The 23825-nt window shown below is 48.3% G+C and overlaps 1 protein-coding gene across 12 annotated transcripts in view; it reads left to right on the top strand.

The window, feature by feature from the left end:
- PRKAG2 (protein kinase AMP-activated non-catalytic subunit gamma 2) overlaps positions 1 to 20855 on the top strand; it is a 262042-nt gene extending 241187 nt beyond the window's left edge. For 10 of the 12 annotated variants that reach the window (XM_047849311.1, XM_047849309.1, XM_047849312.1 and 7 more), the window contains 8 exons: positions 2481 to 2526; positions 4171 to 4225; positions 5066 to 5192; positions 7935 to 8100; positions 8438 to 8475; positions 10080 to 10226; positions 13006 to 13099; positions 19702 to 20855. In XM_047849311.1, coding sequence (XP_047705267.1) covers positions 2481 to 2526; positions 4171 to 4225; positions 5066 to 5192; positions 7935 to 8100; positions 8438 to 8475; positions 10080 to 10226; positions 13006 to 13099; positions 19702 to 19733 — 705 coding nt within the window. In that variant the 3' untranslated portion in view covers positions 19734 to 20855. The other 2 variants (XM_047849314.1, XM_047849313.1) reach the window with 2 other exon arrangements.
- Positions 20856 to 23825: the final 2970 nt, after the last annotated feature.

Genomic DNA, 23825 nt, shown 5'->3' with positions numbered 1-23825 from the left:
GTTCATAATAGACGCTCACGTTGGTGAAACCGCATCGACGCTGGCGACTGTGGCTGAAGACCTTCGGGCCTGTGCAGGCAGGACGCAGGGAGGCCTCTGCTCAGCTGAACACTGGTGTCTTCTCAGGACTTCCAGAGTGAGGCCTGGAGCTGTAGTTTCTGTTTGTAAACTATGTTCGACCATATCCTTGAAGAACAAAACCTTGGGACGCCTGGGTGGCTCAGCCGGTTCAGCATCCAGCCCTTGATTTCGGCTCAGGTCACGATCTCATGGTTTGTAAGTTCGGGCCCCACCCCGGGCTCCATGCTGATGGTGCAGCACCTGCTTGGGATTCTCTTCCCCTCTCTCTGCCCCTCTCCTGCTCGCTCTCTCTGTCTCTCTCTGAAAAATAAATAAACTTAAAAAAAAAACACAAAAACAAAAACCAGAATCTTGCCATTTGCAACATGGAGGGCTCCGGAGCGTATTATGCTAAGTGAAGTAAGTCAGAGAAAGACACATAACATGTGATTTCACTCATGTGTGGAATTTAAGAAACAAAACAGCTGAACGTAAGGGGAAACAAAAAGAGGCAAAACATAAAACAGACTCTTAACGATAGAGAGCAAAGCGAAGGGGGCTGGAGGGAGGTGGGCGGAGGGATGGGCTAGATGGGGGATGGGCATTAAGGAGGGCACTTGTGACGAGCACTGGGGGTTGTATGGAAGTGATGAATCACTCATTCTCCTCGTGAAACTAATATCACACCGTATGTTAACTGGAACTTAAAAACTTGAAACGAACAAAAAAAACCCCACGCCCTCACCTTCCCTTGACCTTCGGTTCGGCTTTCCTCTCTGGTGTGGATATTTACCACTCCGTCACCTAGCATCAGAACTGGGCGGGGGTGGGGGACTTTTTACGTACCGGTCTCTCTCTCCCTCCTGTTAAATTAATCTCTGAACCTTTCGGCCCTTCTTCCTGTGGCCCCTGTACCACCCCGATCACGGTTCTAGACCTCACCACCCGAGACTCGGTTTCCCATCTGGCGCTGGTGCTGTGAAAGCCTCCTCCTTAGAGCATTACCATCACGTCATTCGCTACTTAAACCCATCAGGGCTGGCCCGGCCTCGTCTCCCGGGCCAGGCAGCCCCCGGGCCATGGGGCGGTCGAGTGAGCATGAGGCCACGTTCGTCCCCAGCCCTCTCTCCAGCCCTGCGTGTCCTCCGTGTTCCTTGAGCAGGGGCGAGTCTTTCCTCTCCAGGCCTTTACTCGAGTTCTTCTGCTTTTTGTAAAGCCCACTCGCTCGCCATGCAGGGCCTGGCTGAAATCTTCCTCCTCGACACTTCCCTGGCCTGACCTCTGGTCGTCTCTACCTTGTGTGTGTCCCCGTACTCAGCCTTTTAGAGGGTGACCTCCTACAGTTGACTGTTGAACAACACGCTAACTCTGGGGAAGTCACACATTACACACAGTTTTGACGGCGCGGGGGTCGGCAGCCCTGACCCCGCGTCGCTGTAGGGTCGGTGGCATTTTTATCTAGGACTGCCTTGATGCTGCTGCCCTCTGGATTTTGAGCTCCAAGAAGAGGCCACGTTTTCTTATTTCAGGTGCCCCCTTGAGTCCCAGCACAACGCTGATAGAAAGAAGTAAGGCCCGTAGTGATTTTTTGAAACACTGAGCCGGGAGGGGAGGCCACAGGGGGGCGCCGCGGAGAACCACCGTCTTGGGCCAGGCCCTCTATTTCCTGTTCTCTCCTGGGATGCTCACAGAAGCCGTATCTGGAGGGCGTTTGCACGCACTTGGAAGGGAAGCAGATGGAGAGGTTAAATAACTTGGCCAAGAAGAGCAACTAAGAAAGTGGTCGGGCTAGCCTCGAGATTTGAAACAAAGCTGAACAACTCCAAAGTGACTTTGTATTATACTGTGCTGTTTAACCCTCCAGGTATTTTATGCCCTTCCTACCCTGGGGAAACAGGTCGATACGGTCCAGGCACAAATTGACCTAACGGCTTTATTTTAGCACGATGTAACCACTTGTCCTTTTTAAATTAGAGGTGCTAAACGTTTTCTGTACCCTGAAAAAGAGGGAATTGGGCATGTATGTCCATACGTGTTTTAAAATTTAAGCGGATCAGAAATGTTTCTATTAGATTCATGAAAATATTACCCTAGTTTATGTTTTAAATTTAACACTTTTTATTTTTTTAAGTAATCTCTACGCCGAGTGTGGGGCTCTGACTCACAACCCTGACGTCGGGAGTCCCGTGCCCCACTAACCGAGCCAGCCAGGCACCCCTATTGTGTTTTAAGTTTAGGAAACATTTATCTTTCAAGAAACGTAGAGCACTTTATGTTTCTAATTTATATTTCCAGTATTTCTGAATTATCTTGACTGTTTCCATCTGCCGAATTATGGGACTCCACAGTAGTTATGAAATCATTTTTTTCTTATGTTGTATATGTTAACGTTTGTAAATAAGAATTTTTCTCATTTGCAGGTACAGATCTATGAATTAGAGGAACATAAGATTGAAACATGGAGGGGTAAGCACTATTGGGTGTTAAAAATCTTTTAGGATCAGGAAAAAAATGTGTGTAAAACATGTCTTAGCTTCGCAGATCCTTTTCTCTTTGCCTAAGAAATTATGTGATTAAAACATTTATTTCTATTTTAATCTTGAATAGTGTGCTATTATTATTGTAAACACCATCTGTTCTGTTTACTAGGGGATCCCATAACAAGTCCTCACACTAAGGCTGGGATAGAAAGACAGTGAACTAACCAGTGCCCCGGTCACTGCCCCCCACGGAGCCACCACTGACTGCTAAGGATTACCCTCCTTGCCCACAGATTTATCTGTCTATAGAAAATGCACCAGGCGGGCGCTTAAGATGAACAAAATTAAGGATCTCTTCTTAAATTTAATCATTATTTCTTTATAATGGAGGAACACAGAACAAATGAACCTTAAACTAGAAGGTGTGAATAAAATGGCATGAAAAAGGAACCCTTCGAAGTCACAGTACCTTTTCCGCAGTGGATCCATTTTTTAAATTCTGATTTCACGATCGTGAAATGGTTCTGTCTTAGCGAGCCCCGTCATGCTGGACTGATGGAGGGGGCAAAGGGCCCGTCACTGGGATGGGACAGGGCTCACTGAGGAAGGCAGTCGGACCGACATTGAGGAGAGGCCTTTGTAGGGTGTTCAGAGAAGAGCCTGGCTAGAAATGGAGGGACCGGTAGATAGAAATTTTTGATTAATAATTTGCTTGGAACGACGAGCAACCTTTGTGACCGGCAGCCGCAAAATCTGAACATCTGTGGGAATTCTCTAAAGGGCTAGCGGCTCTTTCACTCCATTTGACTTGGAAGTTTCGCTGAGCGATATGTTTGATTTAGAATGGCTTTGTCAAGTCAAACAAAACAGAGTCAACAAGGGATCTGTATCTTAGCACTGCCTGTTGGGAAGTGAATATATAACTTAACACCAAGACAGATCCTCCTGATCAGATTCTGCTGCATTATAAGTAACGTTAGACTAAGATTTAAGTATACTTACAGTTTGACGTGAGATGGTGTTCATTCAGTGGTAATAATGGTAACGTCAAGATCCTGCTTCATGCTTTTCTGTATAGAAACCTCAGCGAGGCAGATTTCATTACAGTGGGTCTTTAGGAAGATAGTTTCTACAGACTCCCAAGATCCCCAAGATGCAGGTTTTGAGCATGAGTTTGGGGAAACAAAACTTAAGCACCTTTAAAGGACAAAGTCTGTTGTAACTTTTATTTTCTATTTTAACTTGCGAAAATTCGTTTTAAAGGATTCTATGAACACTTCTGTCTTAAGGGTGATAGCAATTTGCTAATATTCTAGTGACCTCTGCTGGTTTTGATTTTTTACATCAGATTGCTTGAAGATTCTTCTCATTTTTACAACATCCATTGTAATACTGTTTTTAAATATTTAATTTTTCCACAAAGGCAACATCCCGAAAGCAGCTTCTAAGTTGTTTAAAATAGTCCTAACTCTAATTTATCTGGTAGTGTTCAGTAAATTGCATTCATTTGCTTTTGGTTTTTAATCCTTCTAATTGTTGTCTGTAAATTGAAGAGTAGTTTAATTTATGTAATAATTACAAACAGCAAATGGGTTGTTACTAACTGCGTATTTTCTTTCTATAAAAACAGAGCTTTATTTACAAGAAACATTTAAGCCTTTAGTGAATATATCTCCAGATGCAAGGTAAACTTGTAAAGTTTTTCTCCTTTGAAAACATTCATTCAGATTCTTGTTTTGTTTCCATGATTGCTAGATTTTTCATCTAGATAGGGGCCAGCCAGCCCTCCCTAATTTCAGATATTGAATTCAGTAGATGTAGAGGCAATAGAAATCAGCCGGTGTTTGTCCAGAGGATTGATAAGGGGCTGGGAGGATGGTCACGTTAAGCAGTTTTAAAATCCCAATCACCAGCAGCACAAACCATCCGGGGAGCTCTACCTCCGACCTGTTAGATCGCCTTTGGAGGGTGGTGCCCAGGAACGTGCATTCCGGAAGCTCCCCCAGGGGTTCTAGCGTGCCCTGAGGTTGAAGGTCACTCTCCATTAGACATGGGTCAGGAGGTCATCGGAAGAACGCGCCACCCCTCGGGAGTCCTCTAGCGCATACGTTTTGACCCAGGCCTTCTGGGACGGCTCCGGCAGACCTGGGAAGGGCCAGAGCAGCCCCGAAGGGGGTTGCAGTGAGCCCGCTACGGGGCGGGGCCGGGCCCGAGCTCCTGGTCGCTGGTGTGGTCCCTTTGCAGTCCTGTCGTTCTCAAACAGCAGCATTAAACACGGTTAGAACCTCCTCTCCTAGAGATCCGTAGCTCGCGCTTGTATCTGAGATTGACACAGACTGGGAAAAATCAAGACCTCTTGCTGAGATACCCAACTTAAAACTTTTCCCAAACACTGCTTTGAGTCAAATCAACCTTTTATTGCTGTGATGTGAAAACACTGAAAATGCTTCTAAAGCAGGGGTGGTCCAGAGCGTTTTACATTTTTCCTTAAAGCCTCCTAACAACTTTGATGGCTTTTCCCGCAGCCTCTTCGATGCTGTATACTCGTTGATCAAAAATAAAATCCACAGATTGCCAGTTATTGACCCTATCAGTGGGAATGCACTTTATATACTTACCCACAAAAGAATCCTCAAGTTCCTCCAGCTTTTTGTAAGTAGTTTTTAGTGTTTCTAAAGACGTAGTTGCATCTACTTTAACTAATTTACTTCAAGTAAATTGGCTCCTGTCACCCTCAGTAGAAGTGGTTAACTTTGGCATTGCGATTGTTAGGAGGTCTCCATCGTTGCTAAGCTGCACTTTCTCAACTTACTGCATTCTCCAAGTTGATTCCATGTAAGAAGCAGTCGCCTTTCAGGGCAAGTGTCAAAATACTCAACACGCTTGAAATTCTCTATTTAGGTTAGAATGTTTCATCACCTAAAACAAGAGGGCAGTAAAGCAATTTGCAAGTCAGTCTCTTTCAGACAGTGCTATCTTAAGATCGGTTGAGCCAGTATTTACAGCAAATTGCCTTACGATGCTTTATCGGTATCATGGTTGCAGAAACATTCAAACAATACCGTCCCCAGGATTATCGTATTGGAAATTACAGCGATAGAAAAACCCACAGCGAATAGAATTTTGGCACGAGAATACCATGTTGGTCCAAATTCGGGCTGTGTTACCGGTAGGTTTTCTCAGCTGCGTTTGAAACGAGACATCTTCCTAATCATCCCGAACATTGGCCTCTTTGGTCAATACTAAAAGCGCCGAAGGACCCGAGTTTTTACAAGAGGGCTTTAATTTTTCCCCTTCGGATTACATGCCCTGAATTTGCAGTTAGCCGTCGTTGGTCAGCTAGGACCAGTAGGAGGCCTCATTCGTGGTCCCGAAGAGACGACACGTGAAGTCATGTTTTTACGGAACGTAGTAGACATTAAAAATCGACCTCAGATGCGCTTCCCCGCTTCCTACCGCATCGGTTAAGGAAATAAAACAGCGCTCTAGCGCGACGCAGAGAGGCCGGCATCCCGACCTCAGCTTTGCCAGACAGAAGCACCGAGGGGTCCGTAGTTGGGAGAATCAGGCCAGTCCTGCATTTTCATAGTTTACCTGGGAAACTAACACTCTTCACGATTAAATAATTGCTAAGACAGAAGGTAGGAAATTGACAAAAAAGCAGGCAGTAGAAAGACAGTGTAGGGGACAGTCAGGGACGGATAGTGCTGGGTAGACGTCCCCCCTGTCAGGCGCAGACCCTGGGTCTGCTGTGCGCTGAACAGGCTGTCGCCCCCGTATCCCAGTTGAGTGGGACCCAGGGCGGGGCCGTGTATCCAGGGCCCGCAGGTGCCAGGCTTTTAGCCCACCCACCCCCTAGAGCGATCGCACTAAAGTGACAGTAATCGTCATAGCTGAAGACTCTTCAGCATTTGTCACGTGGCAGGTACTGTCCTGCCCGTGTCACACGACACCTCTAATCCTCGCCTCCACCCTCTCAGGTAGGTATTTTTACGCGTCCCCACCTTCGAGGCGGTGAAACTGAGGTGGAGCGACTGCCAGCTCACTGCCGGCAGTGGCTGAGAGGCTCCCGACGGGCGGCCTCTCTCTGCCTCTCGGCCTCCCTGCCTCCGAGGCCCTGTCGTGGGCGGTGTCTCGGCTCCTCTGTGCGGAGGCGCCCGGCTCAGAGAGTTAAGCCTGCCCCGGGTCTCCCGGATGTTTCTGGTCGAGTCCAGCCGGTTTTCACGGCTGCACCGCTGCGGCTGCGAAGGAACAGTGGGAGGCGGGCCTTGGTGTCCTCCTCTTCCGTAAAAAGTCGAGGAGGTCCCCTCTGCCAGTACAGCCTTACATTTGGGCCAATATGGTAATGAAGTCATGCTCTTAGAATATTCACCTAGAGGTTTTCAGATTAAAATACAGGATTTTAAATAAAACTTCAGACCCTGATTTTTACTGATCCGAGATCATTTTCTGAGGCAAAAGTGGCCTTTCCCTTGGAGACCGTTGACAGTTAGCCTGAGCGTACAATATGGAACAGGGGTTGTCCTGCGTCACGATGGCCTAGATGACCTAATAGGTCTTTCTTTTTTTTTCTCTAAATTTCTAGGATTCTCATGATTTGAATATTGATGAACTCTTTGACTTGAACATTTTGTTTCTTCTAATTGTTCATCTTTTCCTGATAATTATAAGGTACAGCAGGAGGACGGAATCAACTATACCCTTTATACAAGGTGGATTTTTGAAACCGTAGACCTTATTTTGTCTTAGTCAAACATGACCCTAGACTCCTCTCTTCTGACTTCTCCCTCCTCCTCTAAAACAGCCCATGAAAAGAAAAGCGAACTTTTAAAGGTTCTTGCAATTCTGTTGGCCTGTTCTGTGCCCCTCGTAATCACAAGGTGGAGTCCTCAGGATGTGGCGGGGGGGTGCGGGGGGGGCCGGGGTGAGGACTAGCTTAGCTCAGACAGCTCTCCTGAGACGCTCTGGGTCTGGAAACGCGTGGGTTCTTGGTAGATATTCCTTAATGCCGACAGCAGGACCAGGAATTTAAGATAAATATCTAAGGATACAGGATTCTTGGTGGCTATGGGTCTGAACTTCCAAAGAGACCTCTCGTTCCCTCTTCTGTCCACGTTTTCCGTGGGTGAAGAGAAGGGGAACATTACATTGTGTGAGTGCCTTGTAGTGTTTTACTAAGTCGTTGAATAGAAGCGTAGACCCGTAAACCGGTTTGAACGCAGACTGCAGTTCCTATGTGTAGCATTTCCGTGTTCGTTCGGACATCCGGGTAGATGGTCAGAAAACCGCTTAACTGTAATCTGTGATACGTAGTGTTTTGTTTCAAGTGTGGACATGTGCACATTGAAGAGGTCTGCTCGGGCTCTAGAGCATTTGTGTTTATCTTCTGCTTAGATGTCTGATATGCCAAAGCCTGCCTTCATGAAGCAGAACCTAGACGCCCTTGGCATCGGGACCTACCACAACATCGCCTTCATCCACCCGGACACTCCCATCATTAAAGCCTTGAACGTCTTTGTAGAAAGACGAGTGTCGGCCTTGCCTGTGGTGGATGAGTCAGGTCTGTGGGTTTGGTCAGACAGAGGCCACGCTTTGTCTCCTTGGGGCAAACTGACTGCTAAGCGGTCAGCAGATCAGACTGGGTGGGTGGCCAGCAAGGGGGGGGAGGGGGATGAGAGTTTCAGACATGGCGAATCGAGTCAGCACCGAGCAGCACTCGGGTTAGCAAGGACTTGGACCTGGCTTATTTCTACACTTGCTGTTAAGATGGGATTTCACGTCCGTTTAAAATTAGACAAGTTTGTTTAATCGCTCGTAAGCATCTAAGACTGATTTTAAATGGTATTTTTTTTTGTCTCTGAGACCTGTTTTTTTCTAACATTTGTTTTCATTTTTAGGAAAAGTTGTAGATATTTATTCCAAATTTGATGTCATTGTAAGTACTTTTAATTTTGTTACACCTGTCCTCTAGAATGCATTTAAAACAGATTCATGGGGCACCTGGGTGGCTCAGTCAGTTAAGCATCCGACTTTGGCTCAGGTCATGATCTCACGATTTGTGAGTTCAAGCCCTGTGTCCGGCTCTGTGCTGACCGCTCAGAGCCTGGAGCCTGCTTCGGATTCTGTGTCTCCTTCTCTCTCTGCCCCTCGGAAATAAATAAGTGTAAAATAGGTACATTAATCTGTTTGTGATTTTCCCTCATTACTAGCTTTTGTGAAGGTGAGGACCGGAGGATTCTGCAGACTGCCCAGAGTTACTGTGCTAACATCCCCTGGGTTAGCAGTGAATAACATATTAGCATTTTATGGTTTTTCCAGTCTATGTGTAGTTTATCCATTACTACAGCATGTGTGAATATTATAGACGGTCCTATTTCTGTGGGCAAGACATTATTTATTCCATGTGCTTAGTGCACACAGTAATTCAGGGGTCACTTCAGGGGTTATAATCATCTCATTGTTTTAGTGATTGGGAACAGCTGTTCTAAAGAAAACAGCAAATATATTCATTATTTAAAAATTTTTTTTAATGTTTATTTTTGAGAGAGAGAGACAGAGCACGAGCGGGGGAGGGGCAGAGAAAGAGGGAGACACAGAATGGGAAGCAGGCTCCAGGCTCTGAGCTGTCAGCACAGAGCCCGACGTGGGTCTTGAACCCACAGACTGCGAGATCATGACCTGAACCAAAGTCGGATGCTCGACCGACTGAGCCACCCAGGCGCCCCTATATTAGAGTTAAAGTCCTGTTTTGAGGGGTCTGTTTTTGATCCCTGGTGTAAATCTGCTAGATGTAATGCTACATCTTTCTACTGAATGCTTTTTCGCCCCATTCATTTTAAATGCACTTCCTTAGAGTTTTCTAGTATCTCTAAGAAAGGAAACCAAAATTCTGGTAGCCCCAAACGTGCTCTGCATTTTTTACCCTAATATTGATCCCGCCGTTAAATATAACTTGGCAGCTAGCTGTGTCTCTTGTCTTGTGCATTCTGCTTAACATAACAGGCATCAAAAAATCTGCCAATTAGAATTTGGTTGGGTAGGACCCTCTGAGGTTAAAGCCACATGGGTCTGTGGGGGGCTCGTCTGGCCTGTTCTTCCTTCACGGGCTTGACCTGGTGGGTCCCTCGGCACCTTCCTGGCGAAAACCTTGCCCCCTGGGCAGGGGCTCGCAGGGAGGGTCTACTGTTGCAGGTACCCTAGGGTGCTTCTCACCCTTTACAAATGTTAGTCTAAGGATGGGGGGGAGGTAGTCTTCCCTAGGACAAGCAGGCAAAATTTAACAGGGTTTGTCATAATTAAGGTATATCTCGTAAGCTCTGTGCTGACAGCTCGGAGCCCGCTTCGGATTCTGTGTCTCCCCCTCTCTCTGCCCCTCCCCCACTCAATGCTCTGTCTCTGTCTCAAAAATAGATTAAAAAAAACTTTTTTAAAAGATAAACAATGTCTTTAAAAAATCAGGTCACTTTAAACTTACTAATCTTGGTTATTAAATAGGCGAGCTGAAATCAAAGGATATAATTCACCGTCCCTTTATTACAGAACCTTGCTGCTGAGAAGACGTACAATAACCTAGATATCACAGTGACCCAGGCCCTTCAGCACCGCTCACAGTACTTTGAGGGCGTCGTGAAGTGCAGTAAGCTGGAAATACTGGAGACCATCGTGGACAGAATAGTGCGGGCCGAGGTGAGGCAGCCGGGCCAGATCACCCCCTGCCCTCCCACCCCTGCACACGCCCGCTGCACCGGGTCCTTGCTCGAGGTGCACGGGGATCCTGAGTCGCAGCGTCAGCCAGTGCGATCGGAGATCACACCCTCCCCGTGTTGCTTGACACATAGTAGGTCATCTGGAAATGCTCACTGCAGTGAACTGATAAGTGCCAGTGTCATAGTGGAGTCAAACTGGTCAGAAACTTTCATGGTTTAAAAAGCACATAACTAAGAAAACAAATGTCCCAAGAGCTTTAGGTCCCATTAGGGGATTTACGAACTTAAAATTGTGTCATTGTATACTGCTGTAACAAAGGGAATGGTCACTCAAAACATCCTTTGATCTGCATAAGAGTAGATGGTCGAATAACTTCGTCTCCTGACCCTCTGCACTCTGGTGCCCGCGTACGTGAGGGTTTTGAGTATACTTCGGATAACGCTTCCGATAAAAGATGAGCGAGATCAGCATATAACGTATCTAATCCAGGATCCCCACTCCCGGAATCTTTCCTTCCCTTCCTCATTAGACAGGGATGGGAATGTTAGCCGTTTATCACTCTCCAGGACTGACATACCGTGTTCTTTCTGGAACTGCCCCGAAGTAGGCAGAATCAATTCATAATGATACACCTGCTTTGGTCATTCTTATTATAAATATGAGAACACAGTCCACGAAGAAAATCCCCTGATTAGTTCGTAGGCTACTAACAGGCGATCCTAACGTTACATGTGAAGCAGGGGGTTGTACCCTCCCGGGAGCCATCTTACAGAAACATAGCCCCGTCTTCATCCTTGCGTGTTGAAGACTTCACCTTGGCGTGGGTTCACCCACGGGGCCTCCCCCCGCTACCACTGTTCACAGCTTTTGAAACGTATTTCACTTAGAATCTCAGTAGGAACTCTTTCCTTTTCCTACTTGAGTTTAGTACCCATCACTCTTGTTCTCCAAAGAGTTTTAGTGGACTTGGGAATACATCTTTTCTTTTTATGAAGGTCCATAGAATTATGGGCCTTTCGAAGATCATAGGCAGAAATAGGTAAGACCCCTCTTCCTAATTGTCTATAAGGACAGTGCACATCCATGTGATGAAATCCTTTACAACAATGAGAAATGTCCTAGAAGGTACAGAAAAAACATTAACAACGTATTACCAAGAGAAAAAGCCACTTACCGTATATAGCGTGAGTATATTCATTTACCTGCTCGTGTGTATAGAAAAGAGACCAGGAAGACCCGCGCCACAGCAGTAGCCGTGCCTGGTCCTGGGTGGCGGAGTTCTGGTTAGCGTGGGTAACACCGTCCAGTGCTCCTCTGTCCTGAGCTCTCTTGTCTGAGCATATATTCTCGGGCAAAAGAGAAAAGCAATTGGCTCGTCTTTTCGGCCCATCTGGCAAGCAATAGAAATTTCTTTGTAATAGGAAATAGGTCATTGAGGAAAGAGGTGTAATTTAACACTTTTCTCAAGTTACCCATTTTGACTTTTTTCCCCATTGAAAGAATTTTTCACCAGATGGCTCCTTGCTGGGGGACAAAGGCCAATTTTAGCTTCATTACAGTTGTTGGGGAAAGGGTATACAGTATCCACAATGATTTAGCTATTTATAGGACATAAATATCACACCAGAATATTCGCTAGTTTAGACTCAGCAACAAATGGCAAGAAAATATTTTTGGTAGCCATTTCTGCCTGGAAGACTGAATTCTCTGGGTAAGATCGCTGCCCTTTGACCTTCAGTCATTCAAAAGAGAGTTACTTAATTAGCATTATTGGACGTTAACAACAAAATGTGTCCAGCATAGACTAGAAAGCACTCGCTGATCCTAGATACAAGCCATCGTTTTAATTTATAATTATAGTAAAATAATTGTGTTCTATCACAGGATTATTGAAGACCCGAAGTTTTTTTAGAAAAACTTTTCAAGTTTATTTAAGTCCTCTCTACACCCAACATCTAGAGTAAGACCCCACAACACAAGCCATTCGTTTGCTAAAGATCTCAGTGGACGGGGCGCCTGGGTGGCGCAGTCGGTTGGGCGTCCGACTTCAGCCAGGTCACGATCTCGCAGTCCGTGAGTTCGAGCCCCGCGTCAGGCTCTGGGCTGATGGCTCGGAGCCTGGAGCCTGTTTCCGATTCTGTGTCTCCCTCTCTCTCTGACCCTCCCCCGTTCATGCTCTGTCTCTCTCTGTCCCCCAAAAAATAAAATAAAACGTTGAAAAAAAAATTAAAAAAAAAAAGATCTCAGTGGAAAATGAGATGTGAATATAATGTTTCACTTAATTATAGTTCACTTATCTTCTGAACTCAGCATATTACATAGGAATTTCCTAGAGAAAAGACTACAGAAAAATGAAGAACCGTGACCCATTTTGTTCTAGCTCTCATTTGGTTGGACGTCCTTCCCACGTAAATCAGTATCTGAGAGTTACGAGAAACTGAGAGACAACTGTACAGAATTAAGAACTTACGTTTAAGATTATGGCTGCCTGGTACCTTCATGTTTTGGGGTTGTATCGTTCCTATATTGATATTCTGAAATTTGAAAACAGCGGGACGCAGCCGATTTTTCCCACAAGTAGTTAAGAAAGTCAGCACTGCATTGAAGCTTCAGAGCCTAAGACCCTTCAAGGTTCTGCGCGCTGTTTCCATCTCTCATTTGTGGGATGTACTCAGGGCATCGTATACGAAAGACATTTTCCCTCGCACCCGTTTTAAACCTTCATGTAAATTCTGACCCACTTTTCTCGCGTTTGCAGGTGCATCGGCTGGTGGTAGTAAATGAAGCAGATAGCATCGTGGGTATTATCTCCCTGTCAGACATTCTGCAGGCCCTGATACTCACGCCCGCAGGTACGAGTGCCGGGTGCTGGCCTTGCCCTTCGTGTGCGAGAAGGGGGGGTGGGGGCCGCCGGGCGGGGGCGGGGGCGGGGGCGGGGGCCCCGTGCAGGTACTTCCCCACCGTGCACAGACAGAGCTCGGTGTTTCGGGGTTGTATCGTTCCTATATTGATATTCTGAAATTTGAATCCTCGTCCATTGCCCTGTAAACCATTTTCACTTCCTGTGTGGTTTTTCTTTGTTTTACTGCTCCGCGTGGGTGAGAGATAAAAGTTGATAGAAATTCTGAGGAGCATCCTATCAACAACCAGCAGCGTCTGCATAAGTGAGGATTCGTTGCCATAGTCCTAACCCTTCCCATTCAAAAGCGAAGACTCCTTCAGTTTTGATTTTTAGGACGACTACCTAGAAAACATAGGAGGGGAAATTCTTCGCTCTACCCTTAAAAAAAAAAAAAAAAAAAAAAAAATCTTGTGTTTTGAGTATATAAAACAGAAGGCCTAAACACAAACTTTTTTCCATTAACAACAGCATATGGGAATTACATTACCTCCCAAACAGCGTTGGTAGCTAACCTCATTTTGTGCCAGACCAGCTCGGTGCAAGCTCTCGGGCCAGTCAGGGAGCGTGCAGGGGAGGGGAGGAGGGGGCTCTGGGGAAGAGGGCTGCTGTGTCTCCTGTGGGCCATGTTTAGTAGTGAGAGGCGGGCTAAGGGGTCCTAAAGGCACCAGCCCTCTCTTTTTCCTCCCTACTCCTCCCCTTCCCACCCCCATCAAATACAAACAGTCCAGCCTTGGGCCAGACTGACCCGTGCCAAGACGTGCCAAGACTGCAGACTAGGTGACGTACACTCCGAACCCCCTAGAAGTTAAACATTAAAGTGTGCGTGTACTCAAAAACAGACACACAGACCAGTGGAACAGAACAGAGACCCCAGAATTGGAGCCACAAATGTATGGCCAACTAATCTTTGACAAAGCAGGAAAGAGGATCCAGTGGAAAAAAGTCTCTTTAACAAATGGTGCTGGGAGAACTGGACAACAACATGCAGAAGAATGAAACGAGACCACTTTCTGACACCAGTCACAAAAAGAAACTCAAAATGGATAAAGGACCTGAATGTGAGACAGGGAACCATCAAAACTCTAGAGGAGAAAGCAGGAAAAAATCTCTCTGACCTCGGCCGCAGCAGTTTCTTACTTGACACATCTCCAAAGGCAAGGGAATTAAAAGCAAAAATGAACTATTGGGACATCATCCAGATAAAAAGCTTTTGCACCGCAAAGGAAACAATCAACAAAACTAAAAGGCAACCGATGGAATGGGAAAAGATATGTGCCAATGACATGTCCGACAAAGGGCTAGTATCCAAAATCTATAAAGAACTCACCAAACTCCACACCCGAGAAACAATCCAGAAAGAATTGGGCAGAAGACGTGATTAGACACTTTTCTAAAGAAGACATCCAGATGGCCAACAGGCACATGAAAAGATGCTCATTGTCACTCCTCATCAGGGAAATGCAAATCAAAACCACACTGAGATAGCACCTCACGCCGGTCAGAGTGGCTAAAATGAACCAATCAGGAGACTGTAGATGCTGGCGAGGATGTGGAGAAACGGGAACCCTCTTGCACTGTTGGTGGGAATGCAAACTGGGGCAGCCGCTCTGGAAAACAGTGTGGAGGTTCCTCAAAAAATTAAAAATAGATGTACCCTATGACCCGGCAGTAGCACTGCTAGGAATTTACCCAAGGGATACAGGAGTGCTGAGGCACAGGGGCACTTGTACCCCAATGTTTATAGCAGCAATTTCAACAACAGCCCAATAATGGAAAGAGCCTAAATGTCCACCAGTGGATGAATGGATAAAGAAGATGTGGTTTATATATATAATGGAAAACTACTTGGCCATGAGAGAGAACGAAATCCTGCCATTTGCAGCAACGCGGATGGAACTGGAGAGTATTATGCTAAGTGAAATAAGTCAGAGAAAGACAGATGTCGTATGTTTTCACTCATACGTGGATCCTGAGAAACTTAACCGAAGACCATGGGGGAGGGGAAGGGGAGAAAACAGTTACAGAGAACAAACTGAGGGTGGATGGGGAGTGGGGGAGAGGGGAAAATGGGTGATGGGTACTGAGGAGGGCACCTGTTGGGATGAGCACTGGACGTTGTACGGAAACCGATGTGACAACAAATTATGTTTTTTAAAAATGAGCCCAATTAAATAATGGGGAAAAAATAAACCGTGCATGTACTACAGTACTTATTTTACCTTGGTTCAGAAAGCAAACTAGCCAAGACCAGTTTCCAGTTGGTTTCTAACCTAAAGATGCCCATCTTAAAGGAGTCCCTGCCACCGGCGAGAAATCTCACCTCCCCTGGGTGCAAGCACCGAGGCCGTGACTCCAGCAGAGAAGCACCAACCGGGGAGGGGGTCCACGGACTGAGAAAACACACGCAAACCCCTAGCAGAAAGATAAGCAGGTGGCAACACCCCCGTGCTGCGGGACCCTCCCCGGCTAGCAGGGCACTCACACGGCTGTACTTGACCTACGCACGGAGGTCACCCGGAGCAGGTGGGCGAGACCCACTCCTGTGCAGCCTGCGCACAGACAGCTCCTTTGTGCGCACGGGGACGGGCCTCGTCCAGGGCGGGCTCGTCCTGGCAGGCACGTAACTTAGCACCTTCAGATAGAGGCACCCCTCTCCCGGGCAGCTGGCCCGGGCCAGGGCACACGTTCAGCCAGCAGCGTTAGGGCTCATTTCGGCCCCTCTCAGTCTCATGGCCAAGATTCTTTGTGCGTGGTAAGCTCCAGAGTGAACGAATCACGTTCTTTAGCCTCTGCGTGCCTAGTGTCACAGACCCAAAGAATGAGAGTGGTGGCCCGGGGTGCCGGGCTCAGTAGAGCATGCGACTCTTGACCTCAGGGTTGTGAGTTCGAGCTCCACGTTGGGTGTAGAGATTAAAAGAATAAAAAAAAATTTTTTTTAAACGAATGAAAATGTTGGGTTGGATGAGTTGACATTTCCATCCACATTTGAGATTTTTTAAATTCCAAGTCATTAATACTCCTCTGCAGGGAGGAACCCTGTTCCACGGCCGAATTTGGTATGTGCGTTACCATAGAAATAACGTTCTAAAGATAGTAGTTGAGTTAGAATTCTCTGCAGTGTAGTGTGTAGAACCTATTTAGGAAAAGTGCTCCGTGTCCCTAATAACTGGATCGCAAGTGAACGTTCGGAGAGCTCTCCGGGAACACCGGCCCTGCCCGCCTCGGATCAGCAGCCCTTGAGATGCCGTCATCGTGAGAGACGGTGCCGTGTAAGCATCAGGTGAGGGCTCCGGCCTGGCCCCTGTCTCCCCCAGGAGTTGCCCGTGTGTGGCCTCATTTAGCCCCTGGTCCAGGCAGCCGTCCGGTGAGCAGGCTGACCCAGGCCCTGCGTCCTTCCAGACACACTCTGATACCAAACCCACAGGTGAAGCTGTTTGCGGGCGACAAGGGACCACAGCCGGGACCCACGCTGCTGGGTGGGAATCAGCGGCAAGAGGCACTTCGAGAAGGCATCCGCTGTTGGGTGAATAAAAGCTACCAGTGGTGATTCAGCAGCCAGTGGACACGGTCCTCCATCAAGGACGCGGATTGGCCGTAGTAACATTTTCTCTTCAGCAGTAGCTCCTTGTCACACGTGGACCGTCCAGGCAAACCTACGTGTGCGCGCACGCACGCGACTGATCAATAAATGATCGGTTAGCGGTAGCTATGGTTTTTTAGCCCCTTATTTTCTATGGGTTGTTCATCTCTTTCAAAAGTCTTCTTGGGTCTGAAGGGACAACAGGAGAGGCTGCTGTGCTGAGAAAAACGGTAGCGCTCCCGCCAACCCGCCCGGAAAGTCACGAGCCAGATGCGTGCAGATACCCGTAAACGTGTTGGAATGCTTTTGTTCAACATTTTGGAAGTACGCACAGGCACACCTCAGGGACCCTGTGGGCTGGGGTCCGGACCCCTGCAGTACAGCGAATGTCACAATAAGGCGAGTGGAAGGAAGGTGTTGGTTTCCTGGTGCACGGAAGGCACGTTTGCACCACACGTTTGCGGCGTGTGACGTGTGCCCCAGCACTTCGGCCAAAACGACAGTGGACACACCTCCGTGAAAAGCGACTTTATTGCTGAAACGTGCTAACCACCGTCTGAGCTTCCAGCGGGTCCTAATCCTCTTGCTGGAGGGGGTCCTGTCCCACGGTGACGGCTGCTGACCGGGCAGGGTGGTGGGCGCTGAAGGCCGGGGTGGCTGTGCAGCGTCTGAAAATAAGACAGCGGGGACGTTGGCCCCACCGGGTGGCTCTTCCCGTCACGAACGATTTCTCTGTGGCGGGCGGTGCCGTTTGATGGCATTTTACCCAGAGGAGAACTTTCCCCGAATCAGGGTCTGTCCTCTCAGCCCCCACCGCTGCCTCGCCGACCAGGCTTCCGGAACGTTCCAAATCCCTTGTGACCGTGTCTTCGAGGCATCTCCACCGGGAGGAGATGCCACCTGAGGAAGCTGCTTTCTTTGCCCCTCCTCGTCCGTCCAGGTTTCATCCTGAGATGGTGGCGACCCCGTCCCCTCTTCAGGCTCCACTTCTGATCCCAGTTCTCTTGCCGTTTCCACCGCGTCCGCAGTGACTTCCTCCACTGAGGTCCTGAACTCTCCACGTCCTCTCCAGGAGGGTTGGAATCACCTTCTTCCAAACTCCGGATTATGTTGATAATCTGATCTCTTCCTGTAATCACGAACGTTCTTAATGGCTTCTAGAACGGTGAATCTTTCGCAGAAGGTTTTCAGTCGCCTTCAGATGCATCTGAGGAGTTCCAGGCGTGGCAGCTGTCGCCTTGTGACCCGTGTTTCTTAAATACTAGACTCGAAGGCCGAGGTGGCCGCCTGAGGCACGGGCTGCAGGATGGCGGGGGTGGCGGCAGGCACGACCACGACCCTCATCCCGTCCGTCTCCGTCAGAGCTCTGGGATGTGACCGGGTGCACCGCCAGGGAGCTGCCCCCTCTTGAAAGGGATCTCTGGCTGAGCAGAACTCAGCAGCCAGCGTCCCCTGCTCAGTGACCGTGCTGGAGACCGACGGGCTTCGTCGTGCGTTCACAGAGCGCAGGCGGAGCAGACCTCCCGCCGTTCGCGGGGGCCTCGGGTTTTCGGAACGGTCACCGAGCCCCGGCTGCCGGTCCAGGTCACTGCCGCGTCAGCCCCCGACGAGGGAGTCAGCCCCGGGCACGGACTTCTCCTCTCTGGCTCTGAAGGCCCAGCTGGCGTCTTCCGGGAGAAGGCTGTTGTGTCTCCACCGAAGGGGTGGGTGTCATGCGGCCCCCGTCATTCGTTCCGGCCGCTTCGCCCTGCACTTGTGTGCTGTGGAGACAGCGCCTTTCCCGGAACCTCCTGACCCACCTCTGCCAGCTTCAGGCTTCTCCTCTGCAGCTGCCTCACCTCTCTCCGCCTTCACGGAGTCGGAGAGAGTCGGGGCCTGGCTCCGGATTAGGCTCTGGCCTCAGGGGACGCGTGGCTGGTGCGACCTTCCGTCCAGACTCCTGCAACCCTCTCCATACCAGCAGGGAGGCCGCGTTGCCTTCTTAGCACCTGTGTTCCCGGAGGAGCACTTTTTTTTTTTTTTTTAAGTTTACGTATTTATTTACTTAAGGCATGTCTACCCCCAGCGTGGGGCTCGAACTTACAACCCAGAGGCCAAGAGTCGCTCACTTTTCTGACCGAGCCAGCCAGGTGCCCCTGGAGCAGCCGTTTATCTCAAGGATTTTTCCTCTGACTTCACAGCGGGGCTCGCTGTTTGGTGAAAAGAGGCCCGCTCTGGACGTGCCTTTGTCACACCGGGCTCAATCATTTCTAGCTTTTGATACAAAGCGAAAGGTGGGCGACTTTCACCTGAACACCTAGGGGCCGCGGTAGGGTTGCCACGTTGGCCTGGTTTCAAGAGTGTTGCATCTCAGGGACGAGGGAGGCCCGAGGAGACGGAGGGAGAGATGGGGGGGACGGCCAGCGGAGCAGTGGGCACACACACATTTATTGAGTCGCTGCCTGTGTGGGGCTCACGGTGCCGGCCAATGATTACAGTAGCGACCGAGATCCCTGATCGCCCTTACAGGTATCGTCATGAAAAAGTTTGCAACGCGGGGAGAATTCCCAAAATGGGACGGGCACGCAGAACGATGCCGTTTGGAAAACGGTGCCGGTAGACTTGCCTGAGCCAGGGTTGGCACAGACCTTCCAATTTTTAAGAACAAAATCACCCGCAAAGCGCAGTGAGCGAGGTCCGCCCGCGTGACGGCAACACGCGCACCTTCACTAGGACACACGTGCGTTCTCTCTTTTAGAAACGTTAGCACTGGAACCCCTTTCTTTTCCAAATTAAGTCCTGCGTATTTAACACTTAGGACCTGGAACACAGATTAGAAGTGGGCGGCTGTGTTTGTAGGGGTCTGGAACGTTCTCCTAAGGCACAGCAGAGTACGGGTGAGGATTCCCCGGGGGGTGGGGACCACCCCTGCTGTGTGCGAGACAGGCCCGGCTGCGACGCGCTTTGATGTTTCATTTTCCATCTACCGACAGGTGCCAAACAAAAGGAGACGGAAACCGAATGACCGCTGTGAGTGGAGAAGCCCTCGTAGGAGAACTTGAACAAAGATTCTGGGTCACGCTTTGCCTCATGAACACTGACCGCGTTAGAAGACCGTAAAATGGCTAAGAATGTATAGCAGGGTTTAGCGATGGGTATTTTTTCCAGTGACGTTGAAACTGAGCATAAGAAACAGGTTTTATGTGTTTGAAGATTCAGCCTTGCATTAAAAGACTGTTTTCAGACCTTTGTCTGAGCGATTTCAAATGCTGTATGTTATTAAAGTGCACTGTGTCCTGAAATTTTTTATTATTTTTCGTTTCAAAGAATTCACTGGTCTGTAACAGGTAATATGACATAAGGCGAGCGCATGGCTTCTTCAGACCTAGTGCCTTATGTCGGAACACGTGATATGTCATCACTGCGGCCCGTGGCAGCTGGAGCCACACGGTGCTGGGGCGTGACAGTCTTTGGACCTTTACCAAATCAGTTTTGTTCTCATTAGATCTGTCAAACCGTTGTAATTTGGATATAAATCATTACTTTGTAAAACTTCAATGGCAGTTTTACGTTTAAGTGTCTGTTCTGAACTACAGTGTAAACAAAACTGCTTTACAACAGCTTTATTTATTTTTACTTTCCTGCAATTTTTTTTCTTTTTTTTTTTTTTAAAACATCCTGGTGGGTAAGCCTCCCCATGCTCGTTAATAAACCATCGGTGGTTATTTTTAAAAGGCAAATTTCTCATTTAAGTTTGGATCTGGAAAGCGTAGGACTTCTAAAATAGCCACTGTTAGAGTGGAAAAGCCGAAGTTTCTGAAAGCACGGGTGAAAACGTGCTCTGCTAGTCTGGGAACAGGCGGCGGTTATGAGCAGACAGAGTGCCGGGAAGAGGTCTATTTTTTTCTTGTGTACTGAAACGTAAAATCACAATGTTTGTACGGCTGCTGTGCGATCGTCTGTGTAAATTCTATTGTGGCACATGCAATATGTCATGTGGTTGAAGAGAAACCATGTTTCCTAATGTAAGTGCTCTGAAAATGTCCACACTGTATATATATATATGAGTATAGTTTGATTTTTTTGTTGTTGTTTTGGGGTTTTTTTTTTTGGCAGATTGAAAGATTAAAGTAAATCTTATTATCGACCATTTTGTTCAGGACGTTCTTTAAAATACCACGTTTCAGCACATATTCATTACAAATCTGCATGAAGTTTCCCACGTAGAGATTTCTTCCCAAATGAAGGAGAATGTGAATTCTCGGATCCCTTTTTCCCTCATCCGAAAAAAACAAACCTGGGGAGCCTGGCTGGATCGATCGGAGGAACGTGTGACTCTTGATCTCAGGGTTGTGAGTTCGAGTCCCGTGTTGGGTGTACAGATTACTTAAGAATAAATTCTTGGGGACCGCCTGGGTGACTCAGTTGAGCGTCCAACATCAGCTCAGGTCATGATCTCGTGGTTAGTGAGTTTGAGCCCTACATCGGGCTCTCTGCTGTCAGCACAGAGCCCGCTTCAGATCTTCTGTCCCCCCCCCCCCAACTCATGCTCTCTCTCAAAAATAAATAAAAAACATTAAAAACATAATAGGGGCGCCTGGGTGGCTCAGTCAGTTGGGCGTCCCACTTTGGGTCAGGTCATGATCCCACAGTCCATGTGTTCAAGTTCCACATCGGGCTCTGTGCTGACAGCTCAGAGCCTGGAGATTCTGCCTTCAGATTCTGTGTCTCCCTCTCTGGCCCTCCTCCACTCACACACTCTCTCAAAAATAAATATTTTAAAAAATGTTTTTAAATAATAAAATCTTGGGGTGCCTGGGTGGCTCAGTCGGTTAAGCGTCCAACTTCGGATCAGGTCGTGATCTCGTGGTTCATGGGTTCAAGCCCCGCATCAGGCTCTGCACTGACAGCTCAGAGCCTGGAGTCTGTTGCAGATTCTGTGTCTCTCTCTCTCTGTGCCCCTTCCCCACGCACGCGCGCGCACACACACACACACGCTCGAAAAAAAAATTTTTTAAGAAAAAAATAGGGGTGCCTGGGTGGCTCAGTCAGTTAAGCGGCCGACTTCAGCTCAGGTCATGATCTCGCGGTTCATGGGTTCAAGCCCCGCGTCAGGCTCTGTGCTGATGGCTCAGCGCCTGGAGCCTGTTTCAGATTCTGTGTCTCCCTCTCTCTCTGACCCTCCCCTGTTCATGCTCTGTCTCTCTCTGTCTCAAAAATAAACGTTAAAAAAAAATTAAAAAAAAAAAAGAAAAAAAGAAAATATTTTTGAAAAAACCTTAATGACTCACACCCTTTCTCTCCATTATTAAACAGAATACATTCAATTAAAAGTCGACCCGCAGATTTTCTTACTGTCACTTTTCATTTCCTAGTTAGGCCAGCTGTGAGAGAGCACGTGTACACGTTTCCCCATAGAAACAACCGTGGTTGTGACTTAGGTTAATGGTCATATTTGGGAGAAAGCAAAAACAGTCACAAAGCTGCTAGAACCCCAGTTTGGAACCTCAAAACATCTGCTTTCAGCCCGCCCCGGGTTTGTGAAGCACCCATGAGTCTGCTCAGACTCCCATGTGCCACACAGAGCGTATTCTGTGTACGTTCCGCTTCAGAAAACCGCGCGGGGCCATTTACAAAGAAATGTGCTACCATTCTCTCTTCCTACGAGGCACACTCAGTCTGGCGGGCCTCGGGCAGGGTAGGGTAGGGTAGGGTCGGGTAGGGTGGGGCAGGGCTGTGTCACTGTGCCGGGCAGCAGGGTTTGGAGCGCACCTGCACCTGTTAGGCGCCAGCGGGAGTGGGGCGGCCCCTTCTCAGACGCAGGGCTGTTGCCCAAGAGCATCTTGTTTCCGGCAAGTGATAAAGACCGGGTTCTAGGAAGTGTGCCTCTCTGTGCCCTTCTAGAAATAAGGAGAAGTGGCACTTCCAGAATCCTAACGAAGAAAGGATTCTAAGGGAAAAGCCTAGCTGCCCTGAGAAAAACCACCTGGGAACCCCTGCTGGATGCGCCCCAGGTGTTTGCAGCTGCCCGTCCCCTCGAGGCTCCCAGGGCCCCCTTGCGTGGCAGGCTCACCGCGCCACCAGTGCCCACGGACGCCCTGGCCCTCGCACCAACAAGGAGCTCACAGCCCCCAAAGGCTTGCACACGACTGATGAGTGATCAACGTGAAAGCAAGAGCGTAAAAAACACACCACACCGGTTCCGGAATCGGAGAGGGCATCCATTCCGTTTCATATTCTAATCTCCAAGGAAAACTGGATGGACTTCCTGAACTGAAGACATTTCTTACGTTTTCCTAGAGAAACATTTGCATGAGCAGACCATCCTCTTTAAACCACTGGTTCTCGGCAGGAGAGACTGTGGACCCCGGGGGACACTTGGCAAAGCGGAGACCCTTTCGCTCGTCACCACTGGCGGTGGGGATGTGCCGCTGGCACCTGGTGGGCAGAGACCACAGACCCTGCGAGCGAGCCAGGGCGACACACAATGTGCAGCCCAAGATGTAAGTGAGGAGGTTAGAAACTCCGCCCCGAACAATTACAACCTTCTGGGTATTTTTGATTACCTTCGTTACTTCCTAACTGAATCCATCTGTCTTTGGGGGGAGGGGGGGGACACCTGAGCAGGCAGCCTTTCTGGGACAGGGGACAATCCAAACAGTCCACAGGTAGATTTCAGGGCGCTTACTTCCAAGGCACTTCTGGCAAAAAGAGAATTTTGCTTTGCAAACAGCACTCTCGGGAGAAAATTCGAACCCGCAGGGAAATACTTGGAAGTTTCTCTGTTACTTTCTTTTCATAAAGAAACCAAGAACAGGTTCCAAAATTGTTTTTTCACCTAAAATTCCCTGTGCAACTGGCAGGGTTGTAAGTCTACATAAAGAGCATGCTTGCAACAGTCACAGGAAACCCCTAAAGTCCCCTCGCCTTGTGGATGTAGCCCCATCTTATTTCTAGAACTTACCACACTGCACATTTACCTTTAGATGCCAGCCTAAGCCAGGGTATAGTAAAATTAATCACGTGGCTCCCTGCGTGGCTCTCAAAGACACTGAGGATCCTCCCCGCAGGGAGGTGGGGAAAACGCCAGATACCCAGTTCCCTCCAGACCCCTGCT

Source organism: Prionailurus viverrinus, chromosome A2, assembly GCF_022837055.1.
Source record: "Prionailurus viverrinus isolate Anna chromosome A2, UM_Priviv_1.0, whole genome shotgun sequence".
Lineage (NCBI taxonomy): Eukaryota > Metazoa > Chordata > Mammalia > Carnivora > Felidae > Prionailurus > Prionailurus viverrinus.
Note: the sequence above shows the minus strand (reverse complement) of the source record. Positions and strands in the feature narration are given on the sequence as shown.